The 22,862-nt window shown below is 25.5% G+C and overlaps 5 protein-coding genes across 12 annotated transcripts; 3 read left to right on the top strand and 2 right to left on the bottom strand.

Moving 5' to 3' along the window:
* Window positions 1–112: 112 nt before the first annotated feature.
* On the bottom strand, window positions 113–1,404 carry LOC112684110 (coiled-coil domain-containing protein 86). The gene is made up of 3 exons (XM_025555435.1): window positions 1,163–1,404; window positions 892–1,096; window positions 113–249 (listed from the first exon to the last, which is right to left on the bottom strand). The coding sequence occupies exons 1-3, from the start codon at window positions 1,237–1,239 to the stop codon at window positions 166–168; spliced, it is 366 nt and encodes a 121-aa protein (XP_025411220.1). The 5' UTR covers window positions 1,240–1,404; the 3' UTR covers window positions 113–165.
* Window positions 1,405–1,635: 231 nt separating this feature from the next.
* LOC112684086 (cell division cycle 5-like protein) lies at window positions 1,636–8,107 on the top strand. 4 transcript variants are annotated; one of them, XM_025555412.1, is made up of 14 exons: window positions 1,636–1,735; window positions 1,865–1,935; window positions 2,863–3,128; window positions 3,274–3,404; window positions 4,661–4,776; window positions 4,842–5,054; window positions 5,115–5,249; window positions 5,316–5,492; window positions 5,586–6,075; window positions 6,181–6,299; window positions 6,364–6,555; window positions 6,808–7,089; window positions 7,157–7,285; window positions 7,927–8,107. In XM_025555412.1, exons 2-14 carry the CDS (start codon window positions 1,891–1,893, stop codon window positions 8,059–8,061), a joined length of 2,430 nt encoding a protein of 809 aa, XP_025411197.1. In that variant the 5' UTR covers window positions 1,636–1,735; window positions 1,865–1,890; the 3' UTR covers window positions 8,062–8,107. The 4 variants fall into 4 exon arrangements, with proteins under 4 accessions (XP_025411197.1, XP_025411209.1, XP_025411203.1 ...); XM_025555424.1 differs by having other exon boundaries at window positions 1,660–1,678; XM_025555418.1 differs by having other exon boundaries at window positions 1,663–1,749.
* A 59-nt stretch (window positions 8,108–8,166) lies between these two features.
* On the bottom strand, window positions 8,167–10,978 carry LOC112684076 (DET1 homolog). Of its 2 annotated transcripts, none has more exons than XM_025555384.1 (5): window positions 9,865–10,978; window positions 9,644–9,793; window positions 8,885–9,018; window positions 8,611–8,817; window positions 8,167–8,546 (listed from the first exon to the last, which is right to left on the bottom strand). In XM_025555384.1, the coding sequence occupies exons 1-5, from the start codon at window positions 10,831–10,833 to the stop codon at window positions 8,354–8,356; spliced, it is 1,653 nt and encodes a 550-aa protein (XP_025411169.1). In that variant the 5' UTR covers window positions 10,834–10,978; the 3' UTR covers window positions 8,167–8,353. The 2 variants fall into 2 exon arrangements, with proteins under 2 accessions (XP_025411169.1, XP_025411179.1); XM_025555394.1 differs by having other exon boundaries at window positions 8,418–8,546; window positions 8,627–8,817.
* Window positions 10,979–11,700: 722 nt separating this feature from the next.
* Window positions 11,701–20,502, top strand: LOC112684050 (probable methyltransferase TARBP1). 4 transcript variants are annotated; one of them, XM_025555371.1, is made up of 13 exons: window positions 11,701–11,739; window positions 13,092–15,234; window positions 15,334–15,578; window positions 15,644–15,822; window positions 15,878–15,943; window positions 16,037–16,256; window positions 16,315–16,470; window positions 16,559–16,711; window positions 16,815–16,985; window positions 17,054–17,213; window positions 17,615–17,883; window positions 18,787–18,923; window positions 19,443–19,651. In XM_025555371.1, exons 2-13 carry the CDS (start codon window positions 13,104–13,106, stop codon window positions 19,603–19,605), a joined length of 4,050 nt encoding a protein of 1,349 aa, XP_025411156.1. In that variant the 5' UTR covers window positions 11,701–11,739; window positions 13,092–13,103; the 3' UTR covers window positions 19,606–19,651. The 4 variants fall into 4 exon arrangements, with proteins under 4 accessions (XP_025411156.1, XP_025411148.1, XP_025411136.1 ...); XM_025555363.1 differs by lacking the exon at window positions 19,443–19,651 and adding an exon at window positions 20,335–20,502 and having other exon boundaries at window positions 13,092–15,578; XM_025555351.1 differs by having other exon boundaries at window positions 13,092–15,578.
* On the top strand, window positions 11,900–12,934 carry LOC112683761 (serine--tRNA ligase, mitochondrial). Its single transcript, XM_025554922.1, has one exon. The coding sequence runs from the start codon at window positions 11,900–11,902 to the stop codon at window positions 12,932–12,934; it is 1,035 nt and encodes a 344-aa protein (XP_025410707.1).
* Window positions 20,503–22,862: the final 2,360 nt, after the last annotated feature.

Raw genomic sequence — 22,862 nt, 5'->3', positions numbered from 1 at the left:
GAACAGAAAAAAACCTTTTAGAATTTTATGTTTACTAGGAAACTTAAAAAAAAAAAAAATATTTTAAAAAATTCAGAATAATCTATAATTACAAAATAATTTATACTTAAAGTAATTTTTACAATTATTTATTATATTTCAGAAATAATAAAATCTGTTGACATATTATTTCATATTTAATGTATCTCTTTTTTCAATTTGCCTTAATGCTTTTTTCCTCATTCTCTTAATCTTCGCAGGATTTTTAATCTGAAACAATTAAAAAACGTATGTTTAAAATGTTGAAAAATACAAATATTACAATTTAAATAAGTTAATAATAATAGGAATTAGTAGAAAGACACCTCAAAAAATAATCATATATTCAAAATAATAGTTTTAAAATTTGCTGAGTAATTCAGCGCTTATAAAGTGTCCCCTTTAACATTTCTCTGATAACACTTAACTGAATGTTAAAATTACTTATACGGTACAAAACATTTGAAAAATTGTCTTTGCAATTTCATAGATGCTATTAGGTGTTAACCAGTGTTCTAGAAAAAAAACCTCATAAGATATAAATTATATAGTAATATATACTTACATATACCTTTATTTTTAATTTTTTTTTAAAAAAATATTTAAAATTGTTAATAAAAACAATAAGTAATTTACAATTTTAAACATTTTTATAGCACAAGAATACTTTATGGAGGAAATTATTCATTATTAACGCCTTGGAATATATATATATTTATAATTAATTACCTAGTAATTGTAAAAGAATTTATGGAACATTGAAAATGATAAATTGATTAAGATCACCTGCTCTTTTTTGCTACTTTAAAATCTAAATACATTTAACTAATAGGTACAACACTTAAGTTTAGGAAATTTATACATAATTATTACCAGTTGAACAACTTCAGACTTCTTTTGATTTTCAGCACGCCGTTTGATGTTTTCTCTTCTTCTTTCTTTTCTAGCTTCATTTTCAGCGTTTCGTTCATTAATCAAGGATCTAGATAATTCTCTAGTTTTTTTAATGTCTTCTCTTAATTTTTGTTTACGTTCATATGACAATTTCAATCCTTTAGTTTTATTAATGGATGAAAACCTTAAAGAACAGTCTATTTTATTTACAATTATCATTAAAATGGTTATTAATTAAACTATTCATTACTTAGTTTTAGGAGTTTTCCAAAATCGTCCACATTTGGGCATACCTCGTACTTCCACAATTGTTGTTTCTTTAGACATCTTAAATTACTAGAACCTATTCAAAAAGTGCTTGTGAATTTTATAATAGTATTCATGTCCATGTTTCACGTGGTTCTTATCAATAATCATTGTGGTATTGATATACAATGATATATAAACGATTAATCAAGATTGTCACTGGTTGCCAATATATATAAAAGTATCTTAAAATATATATATATCGCAAAAATCGAATTATGGCGTTTTAAAAATCCGTAATCGTTATGAATTTTGTAATTTTTTATTTATTTTTTGTTGATGAAAGTTGGTAAAATATATATAAATTACATTTATTGCCGTATATTATCGCCGTTAAATGAAGAAGTTGTAAACGTTAATGTTGTGGTAGAAGTGTACATGGTACTAACAACAACTTATGCTACACGTTTATCAATTTTGTATTATATTGTTGGTAGCTATCAAAAGTCACGATTCCCAGGTTCGTAGTGCTGCAATATACGACTGTTTATTGTAAAGTTTGTTGGTGCATTATTAGGTATAAACTAATATGTTCGTAATGTTTGAATTAATTTATTTAGCTATACATTTTGTGTTTTTATTATGAATGTAAATTTTTGTTTAGATTGTTAATTTTTAGCTTTTATTTCATTTTATTTATCGATAGTTGACAAGACATAAGACACATCAAAAATGCCACGAATTATGATCAAAGGCGGTGTTTGGCGAAACACAGAGGTAATATTAATGAATTTGCTCTTGAAATATTTGTAAACCATTTTTTTGTTTATTGTTTTTAAATAACTTGAAAATAAATTGACCGATAATTTTTAATAATCTTTAAAGTGCGATTAATCATGTATTGAAATTATAATTAAATAAATAACAGAATTTATGATTATTACAACCCAGTACCACATTAAAAAAAAGTCGTTCTGGGGCAAATATTTTATTGGCATCCTCTCCCCACAATAAAGAAAAACAATATACAATAATATTAAATTAAGATATAACATATATTTAATTACTCAGTCACAGTCACAATCTATTAGATTACAAGTTTAAATTTTAAATCATGTCTTCAGTTCAACAACCAGAATAAGCCATTATATTCTACCCTGAACCAATCAAGATTATCAAATGAATAATTTTATGGTTTTCAATTTTATTTTTTCCCATTGACTGTGTATTAAATCTTAGAATGAACTGAGAAATTTAACTTTAATCACTATTTTTACAATATAACTAATTACTAAGCATAAAAACAAAAAAAAAATTTAAAAATATAACCCCTAAAATGTTGGCGTCTGGGGGATTTGCCCTTTTCACCATTCTTTAAATGCACCTCTGCTACAATCTCAATGTAAAAGTTGAAATATAAATTTAATTAGGTCTAAACCATAAGCAATTAAATTAAATATGTATAATATTTATTTAATTGAGAATTATATTTCAGAAAATAATGTCTCTGAATCCGTATTAATACCTTTAATTAAAATGTTTTCATTCTTATCTAATCATTGTAATTATTTATTTTTCTTTCAAAAATATAAACAAGTAATTGTTTAAAAATTATTAGTAATTGCATATTAGACTATATTACAATACATTTTTGAAAACAGTATAGGTATAATTCTTAATTTAACGAATTCATTTTTTTTTTAGGATGAAATTCTTAAAGCGGCTGTTATGAAATATGGCAAAAATCAATGGTCTCGTATTGCTTCATTATTACATCGTAAATCAGCCAAGCAATGTAAAGCACGTTGGTTTGAATGGCTTGATCCAAGTATTAAAAAAACTGAATGGAGTCGAGAAGAAGATGAAAAACTTTTACATCTTGCTAAACTTATGCCTACACAATGGCGCACCATTGCTCCAATTGTTGGTCGTACAGCTTCACAATGTTTGGAAAGATATGAATATTTATTGTAAGTAAATACTTAACACTAATGTTTTCTGTTATTTTGTTTCACTGCTTTTATCAAGAAAATAATAACACTCTTAAATGAAATAAAGTTTATTTAATATCAGAGTTGATTGGTGGGAATATAATTATTTTTCTAATGTTTTCAGAGATCAAGCACAAAGGAAAGAAGATGGTGAAGAAGTTGGTGATGATCCAAGGAAGTTAAAACCTGGTGAAATTGATCCCAATCCTGAAACAAAGCCAGCCCGTCCAGATCCAAAAGATATGGATGAAGATGGTAACTAACAGTTATTAATTTGTAAACTTAAAATTATTTATAATAAATTGTAATGTTATGTGTATGGAGGAAATTTTTAATTAAACATTCAATTTACAGATGAAAAGGTTAATTTTTATATTAATTTTATTTACAACCAATATTAAACTGAAGTATTTTATGAGCTTAAATACTTCAATCCCATATTGATCTGATCAACTTTCTTTATTATATATTTAAACATACTATGATATTAATGATATAATATACTATGATGAGATAGAGCTAGGTATATAAATATATAGACATATAGGTTTATAGGCATAAATGTAGTTTAGCTGTCAAGATATTTTTAGCAATTTTTTTTTTTTTTAATTTGTATTTTTGCATATATAATATGTTGGTATTTTTAAAATAAGAAGTTGTATGAACTTCATTTAGAGCAGAGGTTCTCAACTTTTTTTGACGCATGGCATCCTTTATTATTTTCTAAAAATTTGGAGGTACCCTATAGCCTATGCCCTATATTCTATAGTTTATACTAAATACACAATAGTAATATATCGTATATTTAAATTTATATTTTGTAACTTTGGTTTTATTTAGCATTAATAAACAACAAAGATAAAATAAAGTCACAAGTATTTCACCGTAAATAACTTTAAAACAGTTCACATCAAATCTCTAGCAATCGAACCAGTATGAAAATTAAAATAAATTGAACATCTCAGTATTACTATGTAAAAATGATATGTGTTATATAATTAATACAATACATTATATTGTATGTACCTAATTAATTATACACAATAGGTTTTATACTATAGACATAGTGTATAGTCTGTTTTATTACATATTGAAATCAAGTAAACTATTTTATCCATGTATATACTTGATTTTCCAATACATTTTTTTTACTACAACTTCTATAGATAGTCAAACAAACTTTTTGAAAGTACCATCTGATTGACCATACATTGAGTACCATATATGTGAAAATACACAATTTGGAAAAAATTACTAAATTAGCTTGAGAGATAAACTGCATTAATTCTAAAATATAAATTCATTAACTCTAGTTATGCCAGAAATGATTGTGCATCAGTTATTTTACCTTGTTAAACGATTTTTGTTTAATGATCATGAATAAGTAATAGCCTTACATGTACTTCTTTTATTAAGTTTTTTTTTTTTTAATCAAATGGAGTAACAATTTTAGAATATTTTATAGAAATTTTAGAAAAATATAATAAATAAATATGATAATTATTATCTAGAACTGGAAATGTTGTCTGAAGCAAGAGCTCGTTTAGCTAATACTCAAGGAAAAAAAGCAAAACGTAAGGCTCGTGAAAAGCAGTTAGAAGAAGCCAGAAGACTTGCAGCCTTACAAGTAATCTATTTTAAAGATGTTATTAATTGAGTATATTAATTAATTATTGTATTTTTAATTCATAGAAACGGAGGGAATTACGTGCTGCTGGTATTGGTGTTGGAAGAGGCAATAAAAGAAAACGGGGTATAGATTATAACGCTGAAATTCCATTTGAAAAAAAACCGGCCCTAGGCTTTTATGATACTGCTAATGAAGAAGTTGATCCACTGGCACCAGATTTTAGAAAATTAAGACAACAGAATTTAGATGGAGAATTAAGAGTAGAAATTGAAGAGGTATTTTAACTAAAATATTTTTTATTTTATGGTTATTTTTTCAATTTTAATTTAATTCAGAGAGAAAGAAAGAAAGATAAGGCAAAACTAAAGCAGCGCAAAGAAAATGAAGTTCCATTAGCAATGTTGAACAATCAAGAACCTATTAGAAAAATGAGTAAACTTGTTCTTCCAGAACCACAAATTTCTGATCAAGTAATATTTTAGTTTTTGTCACAATAAACTATGTTCTAATAACACTAATTATTTTTATTTAAAAAGGAATTACAACAAGTTGTTAAATTGGGACGGGCTAGTGAAATGGCTCGAGAAATTGCAATGGAAAATGGTCCTCAACAGGCTTCGGATGCATTACTATCAGATTATACACCTTCTATTAATAATATACCGGGTCGCACTCCAAGAACTCCTTCGTTATCTACTGATAAAGTTTTACAGGTTATTTACAACAAAGTTTTTAGACAATTCAAAATTATGATACAAATTTATATTTAATTAGGTAAATAAGTTATATTTTATTCTTTGTCATAGGATGCACAGAATATTATGGCACTAACACATGTAGACACTCCTCTTAAAGGAGGGCTCAATACAGAATTGCAAAATGTTGATTTTAATGGTGTTACCCCGCAACGACAATTGATTACAACTCCTAATACAATTTTAGGTACTCCACTTTCCCAAACTACTAATGATGGCTTCCAAACACCACAAACTGATCGATCAATAGTAAAAGCTGGTATGGTAACACCCACTCCTCTAAGAGATCAGTTAAGCATAAATCGCTCAGATTCTATGGAAGTGGATATTTTAAATACACCTCAAGCTATGAAAAATTACCAACATCAAGTAAAAGAACAACTCAAAGCAGGGCTGAGTACATTACCACAACCAAAAAATGACTTTGAAATTGTTGTTCCTGAAGATCATCTTCAAGATGAAGAAACTGAAGTTCAAAAAGATTTTGTAGAAGATCAATCCGATATAGAGATGCGTAGTGCTGAAGAACTTCTTGCTCATCGTAAGTAATTATTTGAAAATTATATTAATTATTTACTTTAAAGTAACTAATACTTTATTATTTTAAAAGAAGTAAAATGTATAAGTATGTATATAAATATTACAGGAAAATTAGAATTGAAGTTACGGTCTCAAGTAATTCAACGATGTTTACCTCGTCCGCCAGACACTAATATTGTTTTGAGACCTTTAAACTCTGAGCCTCCTCTAACAGATCTTCAAAGGGTTATTATTTTTTTCTACTCTTAAAAATAATTCATTATAATATTCATTGTTTAATATAATATAGGCTGAAGAACTGATTAAACAAGAAATGATTACAATGCTTCATTATGATGCTGTTCGAAATCCTCTTCCCCCAGAAGTTGCTATACTGACCCAAAGTGGTCCCAAAAAGCAACCAATTTTAACAGAAACACAACATTTGGCATATTTACAGACACATCCATATCAGCAATTTACTGAAGAAGAAATGGAGAATGTAATAAAAATATATTTATCATTATTAACACTTTTTTCTTTATACATTCTACTCTTGACAGAACTTAAATATACATACAAGTTATTGAGATTATTAATACTCAATTTGATAAATAAATCTGTTTAACTTATTAATATCTACTATTAGGAGATTTTAGGGGGTTAATATTAAGAATTTGTGAAATATATGATACAAGATAGAATATTTAACTCTTAATACCATTTTAAGTAGAGTCCTTAAATTTTATTTCAGGCAAAACAAATTTTAAAAAAAGAAATGGAAATTGTCAAACAAGGTATGAATCACGGTGATTTATCATTGGATTCATTTACTCAAGTATGGGGTGAATGTTTGGGTCAAGTATTATTCTTACCCAATCAAAATCGTTATACTAGAGCAAATTTAGCTAGTAAAAAAGATAGAATTGAATCATTGGAAAAAAAACTAGAACAAAATAGAGGTCATATGACTAAAGAAGCCAAAAAAGCTGGGAAAATGGAAAAAAAAATTAAAATTATTCTTGGAGGATATCAAGTAAATTATATAAGTTTTATGATTTTAGACTAGTTCACTTTTTAATTTGATAATTTTATTTATTTAGACTCGTTCTCAAGGCCTTGTGAAACAATTTCAAACTCTTGTTGACGAAGTTGAACAAGCACATTTAGAATTATCAACTTTTCTATTTCTGCAAAGACAAGAAGAAGCTGCTATACCAAAACGATTGCAGGTATATCATTTAATTTAAAAAAAAATTATTGTATAAGTTGTTATTTTTAAAAGAATTAAATATTCCTTTTATATTTGTTTCATTAACATTAGTTGTACTTAAACTTAACAAACTAAAATTAAAAACCATTAGAGTTGAACAAGTATTGTTTTTTAATGTAGAGTTGAGTTTAAAATTTGAGTACTCGAAAAATGCCAGTGCTCAAGAAAAAAGTCGTGGTTACCAATCAGTATAAAATATTGTTATCATAAAAATATAATATCAAAGTAATAAAAATCTTTTTTTTTTTTGTTTGTGAACCGAGTACCGGACAAAATCTGTTTGTCATAAGCAATAACAATATATTGTTATTAATTTAAACCATTGATCTTCGTGGTATTTTCTATCCAAAATATTTGACTCCCGTTTACTATAGTTTAAACATTTATTTTTCAATTAATTAGTGAAATAAACACAGTTTATTCTAGTAAAATTGAGTATTTATATTTATGAGTATAAAAAAATGTTGTCAAGACGAGTACTTGAACTTGACTCAACAAAATTTTACTTAATCGAGTACTCGTCAAACTCTAAAAATCATTATTTTTTCTTCAGTATTTAATTTAAAATAATATATATTTTTATTTTTTTTTATATTTTAGTCATTAACTGATGATGTAAATCGTCAAAAAGAACGAGAGAAAATTTTGCAACAAAAGTACTTGGACCTTGAAACACGATGGAAAGAATTAAACATAGGAAATGATACAATAGTCAAACCATTAAAAATTGAATAATTTTTACTGCACTCATGTTTTATTTTTAATTTGTATTAGATATTTTTCATATTTCATAAAAATAAAATTTATTAAATAATTTAACTTGCATTACACTAAGAAAATTTTTATAAAAAAAACTTATCCATAGTTGTATTGTAAAATAAACATTAAAATAACTCAAAATACAAAAAGACTAGAGATTTTCCACACTATATGATGTTTGTTATTCATTCTTATAATTTCTCACATATAGAATGAAAGATCAAATTGTGAACTTATTAAATCCTTGGCTTAAATATTCATATTTTCATTATTCCGGCATGTATACTTTTCGTATATGAAAATTAACAACATACTCAAAGTTATCTCTTTGAACACTTATAGCAAAAGGATCTGTTGGATGGAATGTAAATGCTACTAGACGTCTGCGGTCAAGGGTTGGTCCTTTCGATTCGCTAGTATACAAACAAAAACTTAATAGTCCTGATTCCCTTGAATAAAATCTATTAAACATATAAATAATAAATACTCACGTAATTAAAACAAATTATTATTTTAATATTTTACCTTATTGGATATTCACCTACTACTTTAGGTCTTTCCATGGGTGACACCCACTTTTCATCATAACTATACAGAGACGTATCTAAATAAGGAGAACTAGTGAATGATTGGGCTGCTACTGGTAATTGACCTAATATTCGTTTATTTGCTTCCATTGTACCACCAAATTTAGCATTTATAATTGTATTTTTAAATTTTTGATGTGATTCCCTGAAAATGAATGTTTTTTTTTTGTAAATTAATACAAGCTTTCATAATATTCAATGTGTAGATTTACCATGAATGAATATTATTTGCTGGTGAACAAGGCATAAATCCTTCTGGGTTAATATATGAGTTACGAAAATTATCACAGAAATGTTCATATATTTTCAATAATTCATCAGATGTGTTCTCAAAGACCTCTAAAACCTATATAAAATTTTATTAAATGTAATATATAATTATTAAAGAAGTTATTATTTGAAATACTTAATATGTATTACCTAATTTTAAATGTTTATGGAAGTATATAGCAGTTTACAGATTTTGAATATTCAGTTTATTAGAGAATTTGATTTTAAGTTCTTTGAACAGTTTACATTTTATTTTAATAGATTTCATTTATGTAAACAATACAGTTTGAACTAGTCCATCAGTATATTTACCTTAGTTTTAATTTCCAAATTTTACATTTACTTGATAATTTTTCAAGTGGATTTTATGAGATAAAAAATGTTTTAATACTACAAAACTAAGCGCACAATTATGTTATTCATTATGACATAACAGCTAAAAACAAAATGAATACCATACTGAAGCTTTTCGTATTGTTCTATAAAAAAAAATCATTAAACCAATCAAAATTTCTATCTTTATTGGTAAACAAGAAAAATAAGATACCTATTGATATATTTTTAATAATTATATATTCAATTTAAAGAAAGTTCAGAATACAAAATTCATTCAATAGTAAAGAATCGTAGAGTTTTTTTTAATACTTAACATTATGTAAATTTTTGTTTACAAAACTATTTTAATCAAACAATATATTTACTGTGGTTGTAGCCATATTATAAACCATGAAAAATGATGCTTGTGTATTGGGTTCCTGAATTTTAATTGTAGCTACTTCTTCTGAAGCATATCTGATAAGTATATGTTCTTCATCTAATAATTGCATTTTCCACATTCGCAATGACAAAAACTGTAAAACAATTAATAAGATGAATTTTTAAAAATATCAGTTATCAGTTACAAAAAAGTAAGATAGCTAACTTGATTAAAATATTGATAAAATTTTCTTAGAGGATATTGTGATCCACTTCTTTTGGATTCACGTTCAGATTTTTTATACAAAAACACCATTAACTTGTGTTTTAACCCATTAATGCTATTTTCTCTAAAAGGTCTATACATTGCACGATTCATAATTGTATAAACTGATGTAACTAATAAATGATCATCTTCATAACAAAACCGTCCAATTTTTCTTACCAAGCAAAAACTGTTTCGAATAATTTTATAAACATGTATAATTTGATGTTGAACTGACAGAACAGCAAGTGTATTGTTAAACAAATATAATCCTTGGTTATGAGATAAAAATATTTTATCAGATTTGAAGTTCAGATAGTGACTCACAGCACCAATATTTAAGTTTACTAAATGTATAGTATAGTCTTCTAAAGGTAATAGAGGATTTGGACTAACAGCTTCATTATTAGTATAAATTTCATAGAATTGAGGTCTTATATCCTCAGGAATAGCTGCAGCAGAACCTACAACAGCATAATGGCCATTTTCTGTGAATAAACTGCATTCTCTATTCAATTGTTCTCCTTCAGGTGAAACTCTTATTCTATACCTCAGTTTAAATAACCTTTCAAATATTCGCTTACGGACATTATCACCTTCATTATTTTGACCAATACAATTTCCTTCATAATTCTTCAACAAATTAGCTGCCATTGAACATCCTAAATAATCATACACTTCAATAGAGGTTTGATCATGAGAAAAAGCTATGAAGTGTCGGCCATCAGGAGTAAATTTTCGTAAATAACATGGAGGTTTCTCAACATTTATTATTGTACAATTGGGATAAACGGTTTGATAAGTAGCTTTGACACAATTCATACGAATTTTGGTTCCATTAATCTCACGATCATACAAAGAACGAAGTATAGTACGACGAGGTACTTTCTTTTGCTTAATTATCCCTGACTCCGAAAATATTTTCGACATATCTACTATTACATATCAATATGCACCAACACACAACCATGAAGATAGAATAAAGTTGTAAAGACTGAGAAAATATGCAATTAAGAGTAATTTTTATTATAAATTTAAATAGGTACACTTTAAGAATAAATTAACAATATGAAACATATTTATTTATTAAATAAACCATATTAAATACTAATATGGAAATAAAATATTTTTATTAAATAATTTAAATTATAATAATAAATTAAATTTTGTTAAAATCTCAATTTATATTTTAATAAATACTTTTAAATTAAAAAAAAATTTAATTTTTTATTAATTGATTATTTACGAATAACGAATGTATAACTTCTGTACATTTTACTATTTACCTCCTTTGGTATATTAGATAACATATAATCTTATCAAAATAAAAACTATTTTTTCCAACTGTTTCAGATTTTGTCATCTGATCATACTGAAATAGTTCCGCCATACGAATAAATAACTGAAATAGTTAACACATACATTGTTATATTCAATAACTAAATAACATGTGTGTTGAAAAATGCATGATAACATTTATTTTGGAAATTTTGAGAAACATATATGGGTTGTAAAAAATTAATCAATTATTTAACAAATAAAAAATACATTTAAAGTCCCAATACATATTATATTATACATTTTTATACAGTTAAGTTATTTATAAAACATTATAATAAGTAAGTTGTTATTTTATTTGTGAACAAATATTTTTATATTTTTTTTTCTCTTATATCTGATTATTAATAATTTTATACTTTAATATTATATTTATACAAAGACCACAAATTGAAAATCACATATAATTAATGTATTCTTATTTATATTATAGCATTATTTTAGAAAAAATGCATTCAAGTTTTGAACATATTTATGGATAAATGTACTAAAATATAGGTGAGTAAGCTTTCTAAAAAAATACCTTTTAGATATTATGTCACACTCTTCTCAAAAAATGTTTTCAAAACGAGTGTTTTTCCATAATTATTCATTTGTGAAGTTTTCTTCTTCATCGAAAAATAATTTAACAGATAATATTAAAACTTTCAAGAAAAGTATGCCTACTATAGTTGAGAAAATTGAAAATGTTTCTAAAAAGACACACCCAGAAATAGAAAATATACAAGGAGATTTCAAAATTTTAAAGAGTATTGGTCAAAAACCTGTATTTGATTTTAAACCATTACCTTTAAATATGCTGAAGAAAGTCAAATACTGTCTTAAGACAGATAATTTAACAAACTATTGTGGTGATCGTAGTTATTACTTTATTGGCCCATTAGCAAAAATTGAACATGCCCTAATTCAATTTACTTTATCAAAACTAATTAAGAAAGGTTTTAAATTAGTTTCGGTCCCAGATATTTTACCTGATGAATTAATTAAAAGATGTGGAATGGATACAGTTGGAGAAAGAAATCAAATCTATACACTTGATAATAATTATTATGGTAAAAAATGGTGTTTATCTGGAACTTCTGAAATGGCTTTAGCAGGGTCTTTAATGAATAAAAATATCCCTAAAAATAAACTTCCACTAAAGCTTTGTTCAGTAAGTCGTTGTTATAGAGCTGAAGTATCTGACATTGCTGAAGAAAGAGGTATGTATAGAGTACATCAATTTAATAAAGTTGAGATGTTTGGAGCATGTTTACCTGAAGAATCAGAATATATGACTCTTTATTTTCGAAGCATTCAAGAAGAGTTATTTAAATCTTTTGATTTACATTATCGTGTACTAGATATGGCCAAACATGAGCTTGGAAATCAAGCATATCGTAAATATGATATTGAAGCTTGGATGCCTGGTCGTAAAAAATATGGAGAAATTTCAAGTTGTAGTGACTGTACAAATTATCAATCTGTAAGACTAAGTATCAACTCTGATGGTACTTATTTACACACTGTTAATGGAACAGCATGTGCTATTCCTAGATTGATTATTGCTCTTGCTGAAACTCATCAAACAGCTGATGGATCATTTAAATTACCCAAGGAACTTCATTCTCATGTTATCGGACAACATTTGTTCAAAAATCTATCTAATTTTCCTAAGTTTACTCCTATACAAGCACATAGATATAAAATGTAAAATGTATGTTTATGCATATTATAAATAATATTAATAGTTATTTAATTATAAATGTGTTATTGAACTTTCATTGGTTATTTTATGATATGAAATATATTTTAATTTTTTTTTTCAAATTTGTTTATTTTACTAATTTAATTAATATTACATTTTACAGTTACTATCTACTATGGAAGAATCTATCATGCTAAAATCAATGTTGAACATATTAAATAGTAATTCAAAGAATAAAAAGGCTGTTGTAGATGCTTTACCTATAGTATTAAATACTTACAATATATTTGAAGAACATGATATTTACGAGTTGATTGTGACTAGTGCACATTACTTATGTTTCCAAATAATTAATCCTCAATTTGACAATTCTACATGGAAAGATTCTGATGTGTCCTTTGATCATTTAAAATCCTTGTTAGGGTATTTTATTACTATTATTAAAGGACATAGTAATTCTGATATTATTCAATTATTCCAATATTGTATAGAATTATCAAACAAAATTGATTTTAAAGATTGTTCCAATGAAAAAATATTAAATATTGGATTTTGTATGGAAAATTTATGCACTTCATTTACTCATGAAATTGAAAATTGTACAAATCTTAACTATTTAAGAAATACATTAATTAATTTACTTACTGAACCATACTTAAACAAAAACAAGTTAGATGCTATACACTTGTTTATTAACAGCATTGTATCTATTGATTATATTCCTGTTTTATGGAAAAATATTAAACTGATGATTAAAATTTATCCTGACCGCGTTATACATTTACTATACAATATGCAAAATTTATTCTTTAATCCTATGTGTGTTAGAGTTATTTTGAATGATGAAGATTTTTGGAGTCTATTATGTGATTTACTGACTAGTGAAAATAATATTATTAGAACTTACAATAATGTAATTCTTAAACTATCAATAAACTACACAAATGAAAATGTTAATTATGTTCCAAGTCAAAGCAAAGAACAATTTATTAAAGCATGGAACGATTATATGGTTGTAATGGAAACTCTGGAAAATACTCAACAACATTTAACTTTACCAGTTTTGAGTACTGCCAAAAACCTTGCATTACAAAAAAATAAAGATGATTATGTATTACCAATGAAATGGATTACAGCTATGAATTGTAAAATGTTTTCACATAGTTCCAAACATGTTGTTTTGACAAGTATAGATATCATTACAAATATGCCAATATTATTATTAAAAAATAAACAACTATTACTGTCATTTGTGAAATCCTTAAATAATGTGTTTTTATATAAAATGTCTAGTGAACTATGTGTCGATCAACCTCAATTGGAAATTATTCTATCAACGTGGCTTGATAAATTAACGATTTCCAATGATGGCCATGATATCTTTGATATATTTTTGTCTTGTATCCCAAATATAAAATGGTCAATTGTACCTTTAGTATTTTTAATGAAATCACTGGCCAATATTTCATTGCATTCTTGTTTAAAATTGAACATTATTGACCATATATTAAAAATTAAGTCTACTGTTGAAAATATGCCAAATTCTTATTTAAAAATGATTGTGTTATCATTTTTATTTATATTTGCCACTAAAATGTTTGTTGGTGCTAATACTGAATTTCATTGTGATCTTTTTGATTGCATATTGGTTTATAAAAAAAATACGAAATCTTGGGATTACCTGATTAATTCAATTCGTAAAATTAATAATTTTGAACATTTGGATAAGCAAATATCACAACGTTTAAATGAAAAGGACAAATTATATTCAACGTCTATTGGAATATTAGCTTTATCCAATATTTACATTGATTATCCAGTTTCCATAAAAAAATTACATGACATTTGTACTCGTCCAGTAGATACATTTGAGATAATATATTTTTTAGATTGTTTACTAAAAGTTGAATGTCATTACGATAATTATGAAACTTGTGTAAGTCAAATATTAAATGATAATATTTGGACTGTTACTATGATTTGGGTTGACAAATGTTTAAAAATTTCTGCAGACAGTTCTTACGATGAAATTATTTGTAGTTTTTTGGATAAAGTTTTAATTTCAAATAGAATTGTAAATACCTTAAAGATAATGAATGTGTGGCTTAAAAAGTGTAATTACATTATTTTAAAACATTCAGGAAATTATTATATTTTATCAATATATAGTTGGATTGGTAAATATGCTACAAGACATTCTTCAGAACATTCACTAAAAAATGATTGGCTGTCATTTACAAAATATTTCATTGACTCTGGATATTTTTCCCTCAAGAACAAAGATTTCTTTAATTTAAAAAAACAAGGTATGCATATAATCCCACAATTGGATATAGTTAACACATTTTTCCAGTATTCTACTGTTCCGGAAAAGCAATTACTGGATATATTTGATTGGTTGACAGAAAAAAAAGTGGAACGTAATGATAATTATTGGAGAGTATACTTTTTAACAGCTAAGACATTTTTAAGTAAATTTCCAATTCATTTACACTTGGAGAAAATAATTCAGTTCATTAGTGACTGTTGGGAGTTTTTAGTTGATTGTAGAGTATCTTGTTTTCCAGTAACCATCAAAAGTTTTATTGAAATGGCATTTCATTATAATTTGTTATCAGAAGAGAAATATGTAAAATTTGTTGAAAATGAAGTAATTTTTTCTTATTATTTAATAATAGTATGTAAAGTACTAAGTGAAAATATTTTATTTTACAGATATTGAAAAATCTTTTGACAGCCAAATGCCGTGATAAATTTAATGTTTGTTTTTCATTATTTCTTCTTAAATTTTTTGAAAAACAATCAAAAGTTAAAATTTTAGAGTTGCATCTTAAAATGTCTGCATTTTTTGCTAAGTGTTTATTATTCAGTATTGAACGATATGGCGCAACTAAGTAAGTTTTTAATGAACTATTGATGTCTTTATTTTTAAATTTTAAATGTTTTTAGAATTGAATGGGATGCACTTGAATATATACGAACATTAAAAAATTTTCCTTTAATAGATGATGTTTCGTAAGCTTTTCAAACAAATTGTTTAAAAATTAATTCTGTAAAGAACATATCCCTATATATTTATATATATATATATATATATATACATTGCAGAGTTGAGTCTTTGCCTGATGATAGATACTTACGTTTTTATACAATTCAATATTTATACAAACTAAATTCCAATGATTTATGGAAAAATGTATTAACTATATTAATTAAAACTGAGATATCATCACGAGATAGAAAATTTTTCCATAATTCTAAAGCATATCGTATTAAACAAAGAGTAGTACAAGTTTTGCTTATGATTGCTTGTGATAATCAATATAAGGTTTGTAATTATTTAACAAAAACTCAATTTTGTTTTATTTATTTATTTTATTTTTTAGCCAGTAATATTTGAAGAAAATATATATAAATGGTGTTTATCAAGTTTAAAAGAAGTTTCTCACATACATAGTGTTGCATACCAACTAATATGGTTATTGGTATTAATATATAATAACTATGATATTTTATCTAATTTTTGGAATGACTTTGAAAAAGTAATCATGACCATATTTAATTTGATTTAATTTAAAAATATAAAATTAAATGTCAATATACTGTAAATATTAAATTTAAAATTTTTAGGCTCAGGAAAATCATAATTATTTATGCTGCTTCATTTCCATAATTTATCATTTATGTAGAATAAAAAATAATAAGCAATTTGAACTTGAAGCTAAAGATCATCTTCTACCTCTTTGTTTTTCAAATGGTTATAAAATAAGATTTTATGCTCAGGTAAATATATTTCAAGATAAATGTATAAAATGCACAACTTTTATTTTTTTAGATTTATATTTATTTACTCTAATTATTATTATATAATGATTGTATTTATTAGGAAACAATGTGTAAAATATTTTCCTGTTATCCTAAGGAATCTGATTGGTTTTTGTTATGTGTATCTATGAAAAATATTATAACTACAAATGAACAAACTAAAAAATATGAGAATCCATTTAATGATTTTTTTTATCAAGAATTAGACATGATCAACTCTCTATCTTTGAAAGTAATTTAACAGTTTATTTTCATAGCTATTATTGAATTATTTAAAACTAATAAGCGTTTGATGTATAGAATGTGTGTGTAGAAGTGCCTAGATTATTAAATATTATGTATGAAGAATGTTTTCCCATAAAATGGTTAAATGATTTCTTTGCCACTGAAATTATGAATAAAAACTACGATTTATCATTGTGTTCAGTATCATCCTTTATCGAAAAAAACACTGCATCAGGTTTGCATAAATTATTAAATATAATTAAGTTTTCTGAAATTGAATATTTTTAAAAAACTATATCTTATTTAAGTTTTCTTATTTTTGATAAAACTTTAAATTTTAATTGAAAAATTATTTTGTAACAATAACTTACATTAAAATTATTTTTATATGAAATATTAAATTTCTGTTTAACTTTGGCCTTCGCTCAATAATCACTTACAAATGTACTTATTTTCATAATTTTATTTTATCCCTAATTCTCTAAATTTAATTAAAATGTAAAACTTTTATTTCATTATAATTTTCAGAATCATTGAAAGGGTAGAAATTAAAATACTATGGTTTTTCGCATTATTAAAACTTAAATATATCATTTTAATTTGAGGAATATAATTTTTAATTTTATAATTTTTCAGTTTCAACAAATGAATTGATTGTTATTAACAATTCCCAAAATGCCCAGAGAAAATATATTCCATCTCTAGCTCTTGATGAACACACAACTGCTTCAAATCTTATAGTTATTGGATCATTGATAGATAAAGTAACTAATTTAGGTGGCTTAGCAAGAACATGTCAAGTATTTGGAGCCTCAACATTTGTAGTTGATAATTTATCATGTGTAGAAAAAAAAGAATTTACTGCATTGAGTATGACCGCTGAAAAACATCAACATATTATTGAGGTTTTAATTTTTTTTTTTTTTTGTATTTTGACTTTATAATTACTTTTTTTAAGTATTTACCAAGCATAAAACTTACAACACTTATTTCCATATCCCATATTAAAATATATAAAAAGTTCACTCATATTTAAAAGATAAACATGAGCTCTAAACAATTGATATATATATATATATATATATATATTGATCATTAATTTACCGGTTAGGTTACCTAAGCCACCTTAAATAATTCCATTTCCTGATAATATTGGTTAACTGAAATGTTTGGTTAACTAAAATGGTTCTTGCATAGTTATATTTAGATTCCCGATTGTGATTCCTGTATTATTATTTAATTTATATTCACAAATTGACTGAAGTTTCAGTTCCTGCTTAAATTAATTTATTCAAGTAAATCTATTTTTTATACATTTAATAATTAATTATAAGGAATTTCAAATAAATAACTGATTAAAATAGATTATTTTCCAATTTTTTTGATAATTCAGTTAATTAAAATCAATATCTCATATCTTTGGTCTTATAGAATACAAGACTCTTTAGTAGATTTTTATCTAATATTCAATAAAATTAAGTAATTAAAGTTATTTTTAGAATAATATTCTATAAGTATTAACATAATTAACAATTATAAAATTGCCTATGTGTTTGACTTTGATAAGTTCTTGGATACTTCTTCTTGTCATGACATATTTATCATAAAGTTAATCATTTGGTTAGAAATATTTAAAAATGTATGAAAAAAACTAGATTAGACATCTTTAATACATTGTAACTTGATGTATTTTATGTCTCAGTTTAATAATTTAATATTATTTAGTTGCACAAAGTCAATTTTAATTGCTTGTTATTAATCCAAATTAATTACAATATTGTTGTTCTATTCTAAAAAAAAATTTCTAGGTGAGAGTTAAGAACTTAAAATCATATTTACAAAAGAAGAAAAATGAAGGATATCAAATTGTGGCTGCAGAGCAAACAGTAGATAGTGTGAAATTACATGATACTGAATTACCATTAAAATGCGTTCTACTTTTAGGGTAAATAATAAGTATAATAAAATCTGTTATAGGTGACCTAAAAAACTTGGTAGATTCCTATTAATGTATTAAACTATTTAATGACAATAGATAAAAAAATAAACAAATAAATAATAAAGTATTGTCTTCATAGACTAACTTAATATCATAATTTCAGAAATGTATTTTTGTTATTAATCAATACCAAACTTTAATTAAATTAAATGATATAATTTTTTGAAATGTATCTTGTAGTTTTCACAACATTTTCATTTCTTATATTTATCATTTAAGTTAAATTGTTTATCTATTCATAATAAAAGTATCATATGTATATGATTGAAAAAAATATTACCTAATCTTAGAAGAAGTTTGTGTATTGTCTCTTACTCAAATTTCTAATTTTTCATAATTATATTATGGTGTGAGGTATACATATTTTATATCAACTTTTACATTTAAATAATAGATATTGAATATATTTAACGCGAAAAAATATTTACAAAAAGGTTTAAATTTTTTCTTTTTTTTTTTTTTTAGCAATGAAACTTCTGGTGTACCACATGATTTGTTATCTATCATGGACATGTGTATAGAAATAGAGCAATTGGGTATTGTTAGATCATTGAATGTGCATGTGGCTGGTTCATTGTTTATTTGGGAATACACTAAAAGACACTGTCTTAAAGTTTCTAATGAATAAAATGCATTAAGTTATAATGGAAATAAATACATACTAATTATTTTTATAAAGTTCATTTATTTATTCACCACAAGAATATAGCAGTAACAAATATTAGTTTATACATATATTTTACTGATACATAATAAAAAAAAGTTTTTAAGTTGCACCGTCTTGTTGTCACCATTCAACAATACCCGTTGATCTCAGTAATTTCTTTGGCCTTATTTGAACCAAATGAACATAAAAAATATTTGGTTTAAACTTGTCAGATTTCAAGAGAAACAATACCTCCACTGCGTAAGAAGTTGCCGGACAGACTAATTTCGTTGCGTGGAGACCAAAGCTACTCATTTCGATTTTGCAACTTGACGCCATGTCATTTTTTTCTTATAGGGATACACTCAGTCACAAGTTTACCAGAATAAAATTCGAAATGTCTAGAAACTTAACCAAGAAATTCGTCATGTCCTCAACGATTTTGATGGTTAAATGTGTTATCCAGTGATGGTACATTTTATGGAAAGAATAATCGCCTGTAGGGCTAGTAGGGAGGGTCATATGTCCGATATTGTTTTTCATTGTTAAACCTTACCTTCTCCCAAAGAGAATGTTGTTGTATTTTTAATAAATAAAGAAATAAAATTAATTTATAGCAGATTCCTGCTAATTCCTGCGTTATTTTTGAAACACTATATTTTTGTTTATTAACAACCTTTTTTTTTTTTTTGGGCGATTGTGACAACCTAGAAAAACTCGGAGATCAATCGCAAGTCTATTAAAGTTGGCCATATTCTGTGAGAATGGATGGAAAATATCTAAATAATCCAAATGAAGACTATTAAATAATTTTGATAATTTTTTTTTTTGTATATTTTTCCATGTTTTGATTAACTACGAGTATATTGTCTCATTATTATGGTAATATAGTATGAAAATATATTTGTTAATATCTCTAAACGGTGTTTAACATATATTAATTTAAAAAAACTTATAGGTATTTTCAAGAACATTATTTGAATTTGCATGTTATAAAAAACATTATTCTAAATGCTTCCGAGTTATGGACTATTTATGATCAGAATAAACTAAATTTTACAACAATAGATCAAGGATTCTTACCGTATATTTACTTAGACCCTGACCAAATATCCTTTTAGTTAAAATATCTATAGATTTAAAATGCATTTCATAAACTCTGGACTTAATTTTTAATGATGCACCTAAATTGTTTTCCCAAACTTTTAACGATATACATTTTTCGGTACACTAAAGGTACTTTTTGTTTTATTAGAAGGACAATATGGTAATAAAGTTAAGAAATAAAACTAACAACTTGAGTATACGGGCGTATATCGACTCCATCGAAAAAGTTTTTTTACCTGTAAGAAACCTATCAATTGCGCTGAATATTTTTATAAATCGTTCCCCCGAAAATTTATATAAGTTAGAGTTACAATAATATTTTTAGACCAAATCCGGACATCAGTTCCGTTTCACGGGGAAGAGGGGGGGGGTAAAAATTTAAAATAAACAATATTGTTATTTCATTAATACACTTTTACTTAGATCTACTCAATGTATAGGCATGTGCTTCACGATAAAGTGGCATAAGGTATACTTTCATGTCATGTAACCATGAAAAACGATATCTGTAATCGTTCACAGAACATTACAAATAACAGCTGATCGAAATGAGTTTATTTTACCCAAAAAGTAATCTATGATTTTTACCTATCGTGAATCAGTTAAATCAGTCCATCACCGTATTGTTCCGTGCCCTCAGGTATTTTGTAGTGGGGACTAGGGGATTACACGCATGTAGATATACGTTATGTGACAAATGACAGTAATGATCCAATTACTTATGATATTACGACAATAAGTTATTGTAGCGAGTTAGTACAACGATTATCACCGATATATCTTGAAGTGGAACAATATTAAATTTATTACTTAAAGCTTCTGGTATTTACTGACTAGATATCACATATTAATACAAAAACACCACCCAAAACCACCTAACTTTGAAGAATTATATCTCGTTAATGGATAAACGGAAAATGAAAATTTTAATTTAATTCATAAGAAAAAAAGTCTTTCAAAATTATGTAATTTTAAGTATAGGTTACCATTTGAAAATCAAAAGTTGATGGTGGTTTAACTAATAAATTTAAAGGTGAAAATATTAAACAAATATATAATTCAAGAACAGCGTAGATCTAACATCTAACATTTTGAAAAAAAAAATTTGAAAAAAGTTAATAGTTTTTGAGATAATGAGTGTTTTACGCTTGGTGAATCACACTGTATAACAATCAGCAATAGTTGTAGTTGGATTGAAATATAAATTTTGAACTGAGCATGTTTTTATAGTACATCTAAATGGGGTAGCGTATGTATTTGTGTTTTTGTATGGCAATAAGAAATAGGATAATGGAACATAATGTCCATTTTTAAAAATATGAATCGTAAACAGTTGATAGAAATATTTTGGGCAACTATAAAATGTACCAATCTGCAAATGTTTTGTCACTAGAGCATAGCAATTTTAAATTAGAATTTGTAGAGTAGAATAAAGTATTATTTACTGTGTTAGTATTTGGTAGAAAATCTGCTGGAAACAATATTATGTATTTAAAAAATCCGAAAATATTTTATTATATATGTTATATTCTTATATACATATGTAAATCTTCGGCGGAATCGATACGTAAAAATATTCAGTTCCAGGGGCGTATTTAAAAATGTCTTTAGGGGGGGGGGGCATAAACAAAAAGTTCAAAGTTTACATAATTATAAATTTTCCATCTCAAAAAACTGTCGTTATTCATAAGCAAATAATCAAAATACAAGTGTTTGATAGAAACATAACATTTTATTACACAAATTTATAAAAAAACATATGTATTTTTAAATATAATTTTTGTAATTACAATAACTGAAAACGTCTGGGGTGTTTATTAGCATATGCATCAACTACTTCTTCAGGTTTTATAATTATTTCAGGGTGTATATTAAGCAATGCTAATCTGTTTAATCGATGGTATCATATTATCATGATATATTGATATTCCATTATTTCACCGTGTGCCCCTGGGTGAAAAATAAGAGGGCCTACAATAATAAATAAAATATAAAATACGGTGAATAAGGGGGGGCACGGGCCCCATAGGCCCACCCCTTAAATACGCGTCTGTTCGATGCAATCAATATATACAGTTATTTTGAAGAATCGATAAACTTCAGAGTATACTACTAAATAATATTTTTTTTCT

The sequence above is a fragment of the Sipha flava genome, unplaced genomic scaffold (assembly GCF_003268045.1).
Source record: "Sipha flava isolate LNK unplaced genomic scaffold, YSA_version1 104_pilon_pilon, whole genome shotgun sequence".
Lineage (NCBI taxonomy): Eukaryota > Metazoa > Arthropoda > Insecta > Hemiptera > Aphididae > Sipha > Sipha flava.
The sequence above is the reverse complement of the archived record's forward strand: the minus strand, read 5'-3'. Positions and strand labels throughout refer to the sequence as shown.